The sequence below is a fragment of the Poecile atricapillus genome, chromosome 15 (assembly GCF_030490865.1).
Source record: "Poecile atricapillus isolate bPoeAtr1 chromosome 15, bPoeAtr1.hap1, whole genome shotgun sequence".
In the NCBI taxonomy this organism is placed as follows: domain Eukaryota; kingdom Metazoa; phylum Chordata; class Aves; order Passeriformes; family Paridae; genus Poecile; species Poecile atricapillus.
The window spans coordinates 15,302,921-15,318,214 of NC_081263.1; the positions used below are offsets into that span (position 1 = coordinate 15,302,921).

Sequence of the window (15,294 nt, forward strand, 5' to 3'; positions counted from 1 at the left end):
GGGGCTCTCTGGGACCGATCCCGGGACTCTGAGGGATCGATCTCGGAGCTCTGAGAGACCGATCCCGGGGGCTCTCTGGGACCGATCCCGAGGCTCTGTGGGACCGATCCCGGGAGCTCTGCAGGCCTGAGCGCGGGAGACTCCACGCACTGGCGGTGCATGCGCACAACCGCGCGCAGCTCCCGCGGGCCCCCGCCCGCGCGCGCGCGCGGGCGCAGCGTTCAACCACCGCCCCCCGAGCGCGCGCGGCTGCGCGGTGACGTTCGCGCGAGCCCCGCCTCCCACTATAAAAGCGGCGGCGGGTGGCGGGCGCCATTGTGGTGCGCCAGGCCCGGCCGTGCGGAGCGGGCCCGCAGCGCCTCCGCTACTCACGCCGCCAGCGCTTTCGCTCCTTCTCTCTCTCTCTCACTTTCTCTTTCTGTCTCTCTTCCTTCCCCTTCCTCCTCTTCTCCTTTCCTCTCCCTCCCCTCCTCCCCCCCTCTCCCCGCCGCGGACATGCCGCGCGTCTACATCGGTCGCCTGAGCTACCACGTCCGGGAGAAGGACATTCAGCGCTTCTTCAGCGGCTACGGCCGCCTGCTCGAGGTCGATCTCAAAAACGGGTGAGCGCCATTCGTCCGTCCGCCCCTCCCGAGAGCCCCGGGCCGGGCCGGGCCCGTCCATGTCGCGGCCGCTGCCGCGTGGCGCCGGCGCAAGATGGCGGCCGGGGGGGGAGCGGAGCGGAGCGGGGGGGCCGCGGCATCGTCCCGGGGCTGCGACATGGACCGGGGCCGTGACACTGTGCCCCCGCCGCCGCCTTACCGGGCCTTTCTCCAATGCCCAGCTACGGCTTCGTGGAGTTCGAGGACTCCCGCGACGCCGACGATGCCGTGTACGAGCTGAACGGGAAGGACCTGTGCGGGGAGCGGGTTATCGTGGAGCACGCCCGCGGCCCCCGCCGCGACAGGGATGGCTACAGCTACAGCAGCCGCAGTGAGTCCGGGCCCGTCCCTCCCCGCGGGGCTCGGGGCGGCGGCGGGCAGGGCCGGGGGCGGGCAGGGCTCGGCTGGCACCGAGCCCCGGGGCTGGGCCGGGGGGTTCGTTAGCGGGGGGTACCCGGTGCACCGCTGGGGCTGCGGCGTTTTCCCCTGCACCAGCGGCGCCCTCGGGTATCCCGGAGCAGTTCTGGCTACCAAATCGTGGCCTTCTAGAAAGGGTATGCTCTGCTCATTAACGGCTCCAGTATTCCTGGGAGCGTTTAGATGTGACAGCAATGTTGCATCAGTAATGTTAGTGTATAAATGTCGTCGTGTAACTGGGGGAGAATCGCTCAGCTGTGAACTTTGATGTGATTGATTCAGTTCGATATATGGGAGGGGCGGGGGGAGGTTTTCGAGCAGGAATCTGTTGTGCTGAAGGGGGGGCATTGTAAATATTTCTGTGCTCAGCTCACTCGTGTAGCTTCTTGAGCTGAGCTGTGTAGAGCTTGAATGGCCTAGTACTGTAATTAAAAGTACTAAGGTTAATTTTTCGGTGGTGTTTGGAAACGTGGTGTTGGGGGGGGTGGGTTTCTGTCTTTTTAAAAAAATCAAATGTATGTTGTTTTAAAATTGTTGCATGTTCAATTCAAACTTTTTAACAAGTCCTTGATGTTTCAATTTAAAAGTGACCAGTGGGGCTGAGGCTGTGTCCACTGAGGCTAAGATGACTGCCTTTCCTGGCCATGGCTTTTCCATACATTGTGTGACCCTTGCCCTATGACCCTTTGGCTGACCTTACCGGAAGCCATGACGACAGCAGCCTTTTGCCATTAGACGCAGGGTGATGGTGAGGATTCCAAGGGTTAGACAAAACTGGTTAAACTGAACTAGGTGACTGTTACCTTGCGTGTTTTGTGGCCAAACCACCACCAAAAACCTCATACTGTGATGTAAGTACTTAGTGTAACTAGTAAACGTTTTTGTAAAATGTAGAAATGCATGTAATCAGTTAAGTTTTATATTTTACAATGTTCTGTAAAATAAAACTTAGCAAGGTGAATCTAATAAGGAGCAGTCACTCTCTAACAGATCATAGGAGCACAGACTTGTAGGATGTTAGTCTGTTTGATTTGCCATTAATATAGATCATGGCAAAATTGCAAATTTTATTGGAGGCTTAGCGAAATAAAGTCCTACTCCAGTAAATATGACTGTTAAACTAACTTTCAGAACATTGAGCATCCTTCATGCTAGGAGACAACCTAACTTTGTTTCTTTGTACAATCAAGGTGGGGGTGGTGGCGGATATAGCAGTCGGAGACAATCGGGACGAGATAAATATGGACCGCCCGTTCGTACAGAGTTCAGGCTGATTGTTGAGAACCTTTCCAGTCGCTGTAGTTGGCAGGATTTAAAAGTAGGTATTGATGTTCTGTGTGGAGTCTGTTGTATCAGGAAGCAATAGCTTCCTTTAATAGCAATGTTGATTTTGTTGAAGTAGAATAATTAAAATGTGTGCATTGAGTGCTGCTTGCAGAGCTCCTGTTCTGTAAGTGCCCTCTGCTCCCCGCAGGATTTCATGAGGCAGGCTGGGGAGGTGACCTATGCAGATGCCCACAAAGAGCGTACAAATGAAGGAGTGATTGAGTTCCGGTCGTACTCAGACATGAAACGCGCCCTGGACAAGCTGGATGGCACAGAGATAAACGGCAGGAAGATCCGGCTGGTGGAGGATAAGCCACGCTCCAGCCACAGGCGATCCTACTCTGGCAGCAGGTCCAGGTAAGTCGGGGGCATGCTGGTCACTGCAGCAAAAATGGTTACAGGCAGCAATGGGGATGAGTACCCTGCCTGCAGTGGTTACCTTGAGCTGATGGTTTAGGAACAGGAGGAGGCCTCAGTGTAGAAGGAAGTATTTTATATCATACAGCAAAGCCAGCTTTGAGCAGTTCATCACATGTGAAACCTCAGATGTGATTCACTGACAGTATGTTGAACTCACCCTGCTGGGACCACCCTTACTCTTGAGAAGTTCTGTAGAATCTGTTAGATTGTGCTACTAGATAGCACAATGCATTAGATGGATTCAGGAAGATTCTTCCCTGTGAGGATGGATTTCCCAGAGAAGCTGTGACTGCCTCATCCCTGAAAGTGTCCAAGGCCAGGCTGGATGGGGCTCGGAGCAACCTGGGGTAGTGGAAGGTGTCCCTGCCCATGGCAGGGGGTGGAACAAGCTGATCTTTAAGATCCCTTCCATACTATACTTGATGATGGATGACACAACCAGGCAAAGAGAAAGGGAATGACATTTTAAATGTCTGCAGGTCACGATCCAGGAGACGATCTAGAAGCAGAAGTCGGAGGAGTCGGAGCAGCCGCAGCAGATCCCGTAGTGTCTCCAAAAGCCGTTCCCGGTAAGTGCCCCAGAGTTAATGCTGCCAGTGCAGGCAGCTCCTCACTGACAAGTGTTTACAGCTGCTGAAGTACACTGCAGACCATGCAGAATAAATTTGTCTCTCTCTTTGAAAGATCTAAATCCAGGTCACGAAGCAAAGACCGCTCCCGTTCCCGATCCAAAAGCAGGAAGTCCAGATCAAAGAGCAAATCCAAACCCAAGTCTGACAGGGGTTCACGCTCACACAGCAGATCCAAGGAGAAGTCGGAGAAGTCCCGGTCCAGATCCAGGTCCAGGTCTCGGTCTCCCAAAGAAAATGGTAAAGGGGATGCTAAGTCTAAGTCCAGGTCCAGGAGCAGGTCTCGCTCCAACTCTCCTCAGCAGCAGCCATCTGCCAAGGCTCGCTCCGAGTCACCGCCCAAAAGAGCCGCCTCCAGGTCCCGCTCCAGGTCTCGCTCAAAGTCCCGCTCGCGATCAAGATCCAGTTCAAGAGATTAGGACTAGAACTCTCCTCTCACCTTGCACACTATTATGGAACATTTTCCTACCTGTCAGGCCATTAGTGTTATGTTAGTACTTCAGAAGTTGGTTTTTTCTCTTGCAGGAGTGAATGGCCTAAGAACTAAGTCATAAGGCCGAAAGGTTTAATTTGTATCCCAAATTTGATAATACCAGGTGGAATGGTGGTACAAAGCAGGAAGAGTCCCCTTTTTGTAGAAATTGAGCTGAAAGTTTGATTTTATAGCATTTCAGCAGGAGTAACTTAACTACTCTTAAATGCAAAGTGGTTTTTATATTAAAAATAAACAATATAAACAGGCTTAAATATGGGCTTTTTGAAAGTATCCTTTTTTTCTTATTTTTTTCATGGCATTAGAGCTATGGCTGTCATTAGTTTCATAGGTTTCAGCCTCCAGCCAAAGGCAGGATTGCCTTGCTGGGCAGGTCACACATTTTATCTTAATTTTGGAAGCAGGTGACAAACTGTACAAACCAGTAAACAGTACTGGAAAGATTTTAGACCAGCAATAAACTCAAGTTGGAGGACTTAGGTTGTACCTTGACTTGCCAAAAGAACATTCCCCCCATACTGAGATTGTATTAAAGGTAACAGAAGAACTCTGGAACCTGTATTGCTGAAAACCCTTTCGTTCCAGACTTGAAAGAATAAAAGTTTTCTGACGTTTCTTGCTTGAATCTCAAGTGTCACTGTTGTCAGACACGAAGGTGTCTCTTGGCTGTGGTCCAAGTCTTTAGTATGCTGTATGGTTTGTCAGCCTCTGAATCCCCATTGGATATGAAACCCAGGTAAAGTAATCTGTCTTCCCTCCCCTTTGACTCACTTATGTTAACGTTTTGCTTCAGACTAGGAGAACTATAATCCTCGTGTGTAGGTCCGAACTTTATTGGAAATGTAATCTCTTGGAGCTAGAGTTCTAGTTTTAACAAAGGCTTTGCTAAACCACAGTTGCCAATTCACTTAAATTGTGGAATAGGACTCATCCCAAAAATTTCCCTTTATAGTTAAATTGATTTTTGTAACATGCAGTAGCAAACATTAGAACTGCCTTGTACTCTTTATACAATGTGTAGTTTGACTTGTATAAAATTAAATTGGTGACTCAAACTTTTGTGTTCATTGCAGTAAAATGGGATTTTTGCTCTGCATTTTGCTGGGGAAATCACAACTTACCCTGCTTTTATGGAGAGAACGTCCTTGGTTTAGTGAAACACTTGGTAGCTCTTGACACACTCTTGGTGGTGTGCTTGAGACCAGCACAAGCTCTTTGTGTCCCAGTGTGTCACCTTGTCCTTTCTGCAGGTGTGGCTGGGTGTGACAGCTGCATCTCTGGTCCCAAGTTACACACCTGCCCCGAGGAATTGGGTCAGCATGGGCACACGTGAAATGTGACTTGATGCCAACTTGTCTTTCCCAGAATTTCTTTGCGCTGTAAACAACTGTTAAAGTCAGTTTCTCACCATTTCCTGACCATCTCTGAAAAGCTGCACTTTGCCTGTTGCAGGTGAGTATCCATGCTGGTGGCAGAGGGGGTCCAAGCTCATGTTCCTGGAACCTGAATTGGAGTGGTTCCATGCCTGGTGCCATAAGATCAGGTTATCAGCCTGGGTGCTGCAGTGTTATCTGCACCTGACCCTGGTGGTAATTTGTGATAAGGAGTTTTTGGGTTAAATTGGAGCTGTTTGCTAAGGGTGGTGTATTTCAGCATGAGTAGAAAAATGGTGTCGCAGTGTTGATTAGTGCAGAATCTCAGATGGGAGAGGAGTGTACTGGGGGCTTCCTACAGAATTCAGACTGGGCAAGAACAGTTAAGTTCAGGTTTACAGCCTAAAATACACTTGAGGACATACTTGAGTTAAGCTGCTTTGGTTATACTTCTGATAATGGAGTAGGTCAGACTTCAGAGGGGGAACTGCTTCTCTTTGTGAAACAGCTTCACAGAGAATGCTGGTAAAATACACATCACACTCCAAAGAAGGATTGAGCTTGGAGCTCAGCAGGTTGAAAAGTACCTGTGCATATTCCCAATATCTGTCTAATAAGAAGTTGACTGTTACTTTTTTGTAGATACAGTCCCTTTCTAAAATTGACTCCAGTGCCAGCCTGGGGATGTCCTGGTCTCTCCAAGGCTGTGGGCGCCCCAGCCTAGGTCAGTGATGCAGAGGGAAGGCTCTTAACCAGCTACACTCGGCTTTCTGAGCCAAGATTGCTGTGACAGTGGTTATGTTTTGAGTGCTCCTTATTCATGAATTACAGGGAGGGGCCAGATGGCATTTTACCAATATACCTGAAACTCCTTTAAATACCAAGATTTCTTTCTGTGTTACTGGAGCCACATTGCCTGTCTCCTTTGGCTGCTGCCCTTCACTGTGCAAATGAAGCAGGGATTCCTTGGCACAACTCATCATTCTGGATGGGTTTCCTCTGGAAAGCCAAGAAGATTTTGGCAGTGCCAGATCCTGAGCCAGGCAGTGAAGTGCACAGCTTGTGATAATGCTGTAATGAACCAGCAAAAACCCTAACACCCTCTGTGTTCAGCTCTGTCAGCAGCACTTTTTCTGGGAGTGGAACATGGAGGCTGCTGGTGTGTGTTGGTCATCATAAGTGTGATTATTCCTGAGATCTCTTCTGGGAGTGCTGGAAAGGGTTGGGATAAGTCTCCATACAAGAGTAAAAGGCTACAGGACCTGCATGCTGGCTGCATGTGCTTTGCTTTGCCTGCAGTAGCAGCAATAGTTTGATGGGAAAACCACTTGGCATTGTCATAACTCATTTTTAACCTGACCCTGGAAACAACCTTTTAGGAATGTCCTTCATAATTGGGCTACCTGACTTTTTTTGGTTTTGTTGTTTTTTGTGGGGTTTTGGAGATTTTTTTTGCATTTGGTATAATCAATATAAATTTGTCTTTAAAAAGACAAAAGAGAAACCTGCCTTCTCATCAAATGTGGGATGCAGGACTGATAAAAATCTAAGTGTCCTGTAGCAAATTGTGAAAGACAAATCAAAAGTACTGTTAAAAGTGAAACTTGGAATCTGGGCCTGTATTTGCAGTCTTGTCCTGGCCTTTTCCTATATTTCAAAAAGCATCCCTCCATGTGATTTGTTTTTTTAAAATTGATTCAAGTTTTGTCCTTAAATCATAGAATCACAGGCTGGTTTGGGCTGGAGGGTCCTTAAAAACCATTCAGTCGCATCCACTGCCCTGGGCAGGGACACCTACAACCAGTCCAGCTTGCTTCAAACCTCCTCCAGCCTGGCCTTGGAGACTTCCAGGGATGGGGCAGCCACACCCTCTGTTTGATTCACTTTCTGTTTGATTGTATATGTCAGGAAGAGTTGTGTTGCTGTAAGGAAGGGCACAATTTCTGTGTCTGATGTGCACTAAAACAAGTCTCTCACCTTGCAATATCACTGCTTGGAGCAGCGCTGAGAGAGGCCCCAGTAAGCGATCCTCCTTTTTCCTACTATAACACTTCTACCTCTAAATTCTGTGGTTTCAGATTCTGTTTAAAGCTGGGAGATGTCTCTGTCTCCATCCTGATTGTAACCACCTTTAGATGAGCAATGGGGAGTGGCATTTAAAACAATTCTTGGATTTCTTCTTCACACATGGAATAACTTGAACTATTTCCAGTTCCAAGTGTAGTTTAGGTTGGCACTGTAACATCCACAGAGCAATTTCATACATCAAAGAGTGAAAACTGTGAAAGCAGAAACTTGGCTGAGGAACCTGGAAATCCCAACAAATAGCTGAGGTGCTGGGAATGTCTTTGAGAGGTGATGCAAACCCTGGATCATTTGAAAGATGCATCATTTGGATGTGGCTGGTGATAAAGTTCTGCAACACTCTCATTACTTTAAAAGGTGAGAAGCACAGCTAACACAAATACTTCACTAGCAGCAGTTCAATGTGTCTTTAGGATCATAATGGTTGCTTTTACACTGTGATCAACCCTTCCCCCCCCTCCCCCCACCGCCCTTTTTGTGTGGTTAGGTGAAAAGAATGAGGATTAGGTGAGAATATGGGCTCAACTCTCACAGCTCCATTACACATTATTACTTTGCTAAATGTGTGTGTAGGTGTCAGAGGGGAAGTTTCAGCTGTTTCATAATAAAGTAAAAATCTGCAATAAACAAACTCCTCTGAAGTGGCTCGTAAACTTCCACCCTTTTAGCAACGCCTGTCTTTACCAGGCTGGGTTGGAAGCACATAGGTGTGTCCCTGAGGGAGAAGGAATGGCGGAGCAGTTGGTATGATCCACACCATGGAAAAAGTGCTGACCACACGAAGATGTCAGCAGCTAATGCATGACTTGGGGTGTAGTTCACACCAGCTTGTACTAGGACTCAAGTTCTGGGCATGATTCTGGGTGATTCTCTGACTCAAGGGCAATATCCGCTTGTTCAAGGAAAGTGTCTTGTGGGGTTGTCCGATTTAGAATATCTTAAACACTCTTTTTATTCATTCTAGAAGCAGACACTTAAGTCTTGCTCCAGTGTTTTTCCTTTGGGCAAGAACTGAGTACGGTGATTTTGGTCCAAAGTACCAAAAACAGTGCAGGGAAAGCTGCAGGTAACGCCAGGGTTGGAAGTGACAGCCTGTGCTGGCGTGTGGATGGAGTAGGGAGGTTGTAGATTTATTACTGGTTTGTGCAGCTCCTGGAACAGGATTATTGTGTAAATGGGAATAGGAAGTTAGTGCTGTTAAGCCAGCAGGTGTTCAATGGATCACAGCTCATGGGCCTGCTGTGACCACAGTGACCAGGTGAGCTGCTGGGAGCAGAACAGGGTAAAGTGCAAAATGCTTTCCCCTGCACAGCTCTTGTGACCCTTGTTCTGCTCAGCATCAGCATGAGAGGAAAATAGCAGTCTCTTGTGATCACAGTGGTGACAGGGATGCTGTACAATTCACCTGGAGGGTGCAGCTCCTGTTCTGCTTAGCTCTGGCTCAAGCATGGAGTAAGTGCTGACAGTAATGGAAGAGACACAAGAAAAGTATTTCTGAAAGAGCCTCTCCAATTTTCTTGTCTGGGTCTATTTGTTGACAATTAAAACCAGTTGCTCTGCAACATTGGAAGTGTAATCCCCCACTTGCCATAATTCAGGTGTCAGCTGTATGCATGTGGCAGTCCAGACCAGAATTGTTCTGTAGTTCTCTGCACACAACACCCCCCTAGAAAGCATGAAACTGATACACAGCACTGCAGTGACCTTCCCAGTTGGAATAAAAGCTGTGGATGGCAGGAGCTTCCTGTTGCTTCACGTTTTATGAGGTCTCTGCCAGGTTTTTGGGATATGCCTGTGGGTAAAGACAGGAGTGACAGGCAGTACCACGTGTGCATGCTGTCACCCTGTGAATAGCAGGATGCTATGGGGATAAATCCCAGCCAAACAAGTCCTAGAGCAGCACAGCCCTGCACACGTTGGGTCTCGTGGGACTAATGGCGTGGCAGAGTTGAAAAATCCATGTCAGAATAAATTAAATCACAAAAATATTACAAAGAGCTAAGTTTAAGTAAACGAAAGTTCATAGAATGCCAGAATAGCTCAAGCTGGAGGGGATCCATGAGGATCATTGAGTCCAAAACCCTGCTCCTGGCACCACCACTTCAAATGAAACCACAGAGACTGAGTGCTGTCCAGACACTCCCTGACCTTGGTGCTGTGACCCCTTCCCTGGGAAGCCTCTTCCAGGCACTGAGCAGCCTCTGGGTGGGGAACCTTTTCCTAACCTGAACTGCCCCTGAGGCAGCTTCATTCCATCTCCTGGGGTCCCATTGCTGCTCCCAGAAGGGGAGATCAGCACCTGCCCCCTGGGAGGAAGGTGCAGACAGCAATGGGGTCACCCCTCAGCCTTCTTTCCTCCCAGCTGAATGGGCCAAGTGGCCTCAGCTGCTCCTGCCACGTCCTGGCCTCGGGGCCTTTCAGCATCCTGGTCCCCTCCTCTGGATACAGCTCCAGCTCTCAGATGTCCTGTGTGTGCTGAGGGGCCCAAACTGTGCCCAGGACTGGAGGTGAGGCTGCCCCAGAGCAGAGCAGAGCAGGACAGTCACATCCCTGATGTCCCCCAGGACAGGACTGGCCCTTGGGGCTGCCAAGGCACTGCTGCCTCCTGTTCCACTTGCCCTCAGCCCAAAGCCCTTGAGCCCCTTCCCCAGGACAGCTCCCCAACCCCTGAGGTGTAAGTTCAGATCCTTCCCAAGAGAGGTCACAGAAATGGAAGTTGAGGAACAGAGAAGGAAATGATCTGGTGTTACTTCAGCCAGAGGGCTCCCTGGGAAGCCAGGGTTGTTTCCTCTTTTTTACCTAATGTATCTGTTCCCCAGAAATTCATCATTCTGAATTCCTGATTGTTTTTTTACAGCAAGCTCAGCCAGGAACAGGGAACTGATGGGTTGCTTTTCAAGTGACTGAATTTCACTCTGCTCCTCATTCAAATCTGTTTGACCTTGCCTCTGCCACATAAAAGGATTGATATGGGAAATTTTTTTTCTACACTGTGCCACTGGAGTTTTATTTGAAAATGGGGAAGAAGGCAGTAGTAGCAAAGGAAGTATATTGTTACTTCCCTCCTGATTTGCAGGACTTGTTGCTTCATGAGTCTGACTTAATATTTTTAATGTGGTAAAAATTTTGGAATACAAAACTCAAGGTGGCAAGGAACTTGCAGATGCACTAAAACTGTGAGGCTGTTCCTACAGTTTCCAGAGTGAGCAGGAACACTCCATGCCCTGGGTTTGGAGCAGCCAGAGCTGGCTGTCAGTGTGAGCAGGCACTCACCTCTCCCCAGCCCATCCAAAACACATTGAGAGATTTTCTCAGAAGCTTTTTGTACATTTGACCCTTGTGCTTCCAGCCTTGGTTCTTTCCACTCCCACTTTCTGCAGGTAAGTGGGACAGACCTTGTGTAAGTGTATGAAGACACTTCTTGTGTGGCTATGGAATACTGAAGGGTGGGCAGGTGAGCAGCCTGGCTTTGACCAGAGTCATTTGGAAGTGCTTCTGCAGTGTGTCCATCCTGCATTTCCACTACAGGACCAGTCCAAGTGATCCTTTCACTTCCCAGGGATCTTGGGGGTGTCACGTTAACACCTTCTGCTCCCTCTTTGGGCCTGTGGCTGGAGTGCCAGGGAGAGAAGTCTGCCCTGATACTGAAACCAGCCAAGGCCTGGGGAGCTGATATGGTCTCCAGGGCCCTTGGCTGCTGTGCAGGGCACATCCCCATTGGCATTGTCTGATTTCTCTCAGAGGGGTGTTTGGTTAATCACACAATCTTAGAATGGTTTGGACTGCGAGAGACCTTAAAGGCTCATCCCATTCCATGCCTTGCCATGGGCAGGGACACCTTCCACCATCCTAGGCTGCTCTAAGCCCTGTCCAACCTGGCCGTGGGCACTTCCAGGGATCCAGGGGTAGCCACATCTGGAGTGCCAGGGCCTCCCCACACTCACATAGAAGAATTCCCTCCCAATATCCCATCCATCCCTGCCCTCTGGCAGTGGGAACCATTCCCTGTGTCCTGTCCCTCCATCCCTTGTCCCAAGTCCCTCTGCAGCTCTCCTGGAGCCCCTTCAGGCCCTGGAAGGGGCTCTGAGCTCTCCCTGGATCCTTCTCTTTTCCAGGTAAGCACCCCCAGCTCTCTGAGCCTGGCTCAGAGCAGAGGGGCTCCAGCCCATCCACAGCACCCCGTGCCTCAGCGCAGCAGCACCCTGTGACTCTGTGCTCCCCGTCCCGTCCAAGTCTGGCCCGGGGCTGCCCGGCCGCTCGGGGGGGCTCCCGGCGTTGCCATGACACCGCCCCCCTTTCCCCGCATCCCCCCGAAAAGCTGCGGCGGGGCTGAGCGCGGCCCTGCGGATGCGGCCCCGCGCGTTTCCAGGGCGACGGCGCGGCTGAGCCGCCCCCTCCCCGCGCTCCCCGCGCACACTCGGACCGGCCCCGCGCCCCTCCCGCTCCGCGCCCCCCGCACCGGCCCGGCCCGGCCCGGGCCGCCCAGCGCCTCGGAGCAGCGCCCGCCCGCCCGCAGGTAAGGAGTGCGGCCGGGCAGCCCGGCCCGGGCTCGCCGCGTCCCCGCCCGGCATCGCCGCAGCCCGGTGCCCACACGGGCGAGGCCCCGGCCGGGCGAGCGGGGCTGGGCCCGGCGCTGGGGGAGGAAAAAGCGGCGATATCCCGGTGGTCGCGGCGGGGCTGCCCCGGGCAGCGGGAGCGGCTCGCTGGCCCCGAGCAGCGCTGATGGCCCGGCCGGGCCCGCACACACCGCGCTGCCCCCGGGAGCCTCTCCGGGACGCGCCGGGGCTGCGGGAGCCCTGCAGGGGGGACGCTTGGCCGTGTTCCTTCAGGTGTTCCTCAAAGAGCGGCTGAGCAGGTGCTGTCCCGGAGCCTGCAGTGACACCACTGCAGCCCTGGACACGGCCCTGCAGCCTGGAGGGCTTTGGGCCAGCAGTGCACAAACAGCCCAGGCTGTGGACAGGCTGCTCCACATGGTCCAGGACTGATTTCTTTATTAATTGTAAAAGAAAATAAAACACTGGGCAGTTAGAAATAATTTGAGGTCAGGTATCCATCCTGTTTAGGTGTTTCCATCTGCTTAGAAGTGTGGGAAAATACCCGAACTGTGCCGGTCTGGGTGGTGAGCAGGGCTGGTGCTCTCGGGGGCAGTGGGAGGGGGCTGTGGCTGTCCCTGCTGTGTCCCTCAGAAGTGCCTGGGCTTCAGGCTGCCTGCTGGCCTTGGCGTTCAGCTTGGATGGTGTCACCTTCACCCCTCTGGGGCGGCACATGGGATCTCTGGCAGCTGCTCATCCTCCCCACCTGTGGGTGTGAGCACATCCACAGACCCAAAAGCTGGTCCTGGTGACAGTGAAACTCCTGGGGACAGCAGGTGACACCCAGCCTGAGTGCCTCTGCCTTGTCGTCTGTGTCTGAACATAAAGCTGAATGCAGCTTGCTGCTTTATTGCCCTTCTCCCTCTGATCTCCGTTTCCACAGACTCTATTTGCTCTTTTGAAATGTGTAACATGAACAGAAGGACATTTCATCTGGTTTTGAGGTGTTGATAAATACCGTGGCCCACTCCAAACCTCACCCTGCTGCACAATAACCCAGGAGCAGAACTTTGTGGCCCCTGGTTTGTTCCAGAGGAGGCATTTACTCCTGAGCAGCAGTCAGATTTGGAAGGGAGGAAGTGTGTGATTGTCTTTCTCCACTGGGCCAGCTGCCTGTGCCAAGGGTGTTCCTGAGTGCTCCTGTGTGTATACAAAGCAAGGATTTCCTGCAGTGCCATTAGTCTCCTAAACACCTGCCCTGGGCAATGCCAGAAGACAGGGGAAGATCCAAGGGAGCAGCTCTCAGCCTCGCAGGTCTCTGTAGTGCTCTGGTGTGCCACTTGCAGTTTTAGCATGATCCCAGCTGGTGGTCTTTCTTAAAGGCTCAGTTTTATCACTGGAGGGAATTAAAAATCCATATCTCAGCTGATGGCAATGATGGGGAAGTTCTCTGTTATGGGTGAGGAGATTACTGAAAATAATTTATAGAATCTCAGTCTGGGTGAGGTTGGAGGCACTTCTGGAGGTCACCTGGCACAGCCCCTGCCCCATCAGGACCACCCAGAGCCAGCTGCCCAGGATGTGTCCAGGTGGCTTTTGAGTCTCTCCCAGGGTGGAGGCTGCACCACCTCCCTGGGCACCTGCACCAGTGCTCGGCCACCCTCCCAGTGCAGAAGTGTCTCCTGAGCTCACAGGGCCCCTCCTGTGTGTCACTTTGTGCCTGTGGCCCCTGGGGCTGTCCCTGGCCCCATCCCCTCTGCAGCCCCACCCTGGGTATTTATCCCCAGGGATGAGATGCCCTGAGCATGCTGTGCTCCAGGCTGGGCAGTCCCAGCTCTCTCAGCCTCTCCTCATGGCAGAGATGCTCCAGCCTCTCCATCATGGCCCATCATGGCCCTGTGCTGGGCTCTGTCCAGTCTGTCCCTGTCCCCTGTACTGGGCAGTGGAAGGATCCCCTCCCTCCACTGGCTGTGTCCCAGCTCCCAGTGCAGCCCAGGACACTGTTCTGCATTGCTGCAGGAGCACCTTGCTGGCCCATGGGCATCTTGTGTCCAGCAGGACCTTTCCTCCCAGCTGGGCAGCCCCCAGCACGCACCAATGCAGATTTTAGAAATGTTTGAAAATCTGAGAAGACACAAAGTGAATATCCATTAATATTGTTCAAATTAGACTACTTTAAGCTAGTTTTGTGATGAACAGAGGCAGCTCTTTTGAGCAGATCGTGCTTTATAAAGCACTGTTGGGGCTGTGCAGTGGCTCCATGCTGGGAGCTGCTTTTCTCCATGCTCCTCTATGGCCTGTTGCATGCAGCATGTCCCTCCTCTTCCCAAGGAGCAGATCATTCCCTGGCTCTTGTTTGGTGTGAGGGTGAGTGTGAGGGTGAGGCAGAGCTGGAGGCTCGTGTGTATGGCAGCCCTGGAGATGCTCTGCAAGCCCCAGGTCACTGGTCCGGAACGTGGCTGTGCCAGCACCCAGCGATCTCTGTTGGATGAGCTAAACCTCTGTGAGCAACAGAGCCAGTGATCCTTGTTGCCCCAAAGTGTGTGTTTTGTGGCCAGTGTCCTTGGCTCGTGTGGCTGTGTGCATGGGCTGGTGTTCCCAGCTCTCTCAGGTGCTCAGGCTGGTCAGACTGTGCTCTGGGCTGATGCTGTTCCCTGCTGGGTGAGGGGCTGTGCAGGGACCCCTCTCTGAGTTGGTGCTTTGTCTCCTGAACCTGGAGGTTTGTCTCTGACAGAGACCACTGTTCAGAGACACTGATCCTGCTGTCAGAACTGGTTGGAATAGGCTGGTGCTGACAGTCTCCATGTGCACAGCCCTACCCTGACACAGGGCACAGGAATCCAGGAGCAAAGCAGGAGAGAGCAAAGCGCTCCCAAATGAGAATTGTCCTGAAAAATTCCACCTTCCAGCCAGTGTGGTGTTCTCTGGAGGGACCGTGTGTGTGTGTGTGTGTGTGTGTGTGTGTGTGTGTGTGTGTGGCCAAGGTTTCTTGGGCTGGCTTTCCTCCTTCCTGGCTTTTCCTGCCAGAGATCCTTGGGTGTCCCTCAGCAGAAGGCAGAAGTGAGGAGTGGATGTGAGGAGTCATGGAACGGATGGGCAGCTGGCTGAGGGGTGGGGCTCACCTGCACCCTTGGTAAGATGTGGGGTTACACCCAATACCAAAAAAATGGAGAACTCAGGGCCTCACTCTTAAGGCCAAAACAACTGCAGCTCCACTGTTGCTCTTTTAAAAGCTACCTGGGGGGAGGGGATGGGTTTTGAAGGATGCTGAGCAGCCTGATTCTGGTTTATCTGGGTGGGCAGAGCTTTATCATATGTCACTGGGACATGTGTAGGCCAAAAGCTTTTTAAACAACAGCTTAGATAAACAAACAAGCA

The 15,294-nt window shown here is 51.6% G+C and overlaps 2 protein-coding genes across 8 annotated transcripts in view; both read left to right on the plus strand.

Moving 5' to 3' along the window:
* The first annotated feature begins 303 nt into the window (after positions 1-303).
* On the plus strand, positions 304-4,979 carry SRSF6 (serine and arginine rich splicing factor 6). Its single transcript, XM_058850956.1, has 6 exons — positions 304-602; positions 824-972; positions 2,249-2,376; positions 2,533-2,741; positions 3,284-3,373; positions 3,489-4,979. Exons 1-6 carry the CDS (start codon positions 496-498, stop codon positions 3,850-3,852), a joined length of 1,047 nt encoding a protein of 348 aa, XP_058706939.1. The 5' UTR covers positions 304-495; the 3' UTR covers positions 3,853-4,979.
* Positions 4,980-5,092: 113 nt separating this feature from the next.
* The window catches only part of L3MBTL1 (L3MBTL histone methyl-lysine binding protein 1), a 33,960-nt gene continuing 23,758 nt past the window's right edge, over positions 5,093-15,294 (plus strand). For 4 of the 7 annotated variants that reach the window (XM_058850948.1, XM_058850954.1, XM_058850952.1 and 1 more), the window contains exon 1: positions 5,093-5,378. The gene's annotated coding sequence lies outside the window, so the exon portion shown is untranslated. Of the gene's footprint in view, positions 5,379-7,518; positions 7,742-15,294 lie in introns of all 7 variants that reach the window. The other 3 variants (XM_058850949.1, XM_058850950.1, XM_058850951.1) reach the window with 2 other exon arrangements.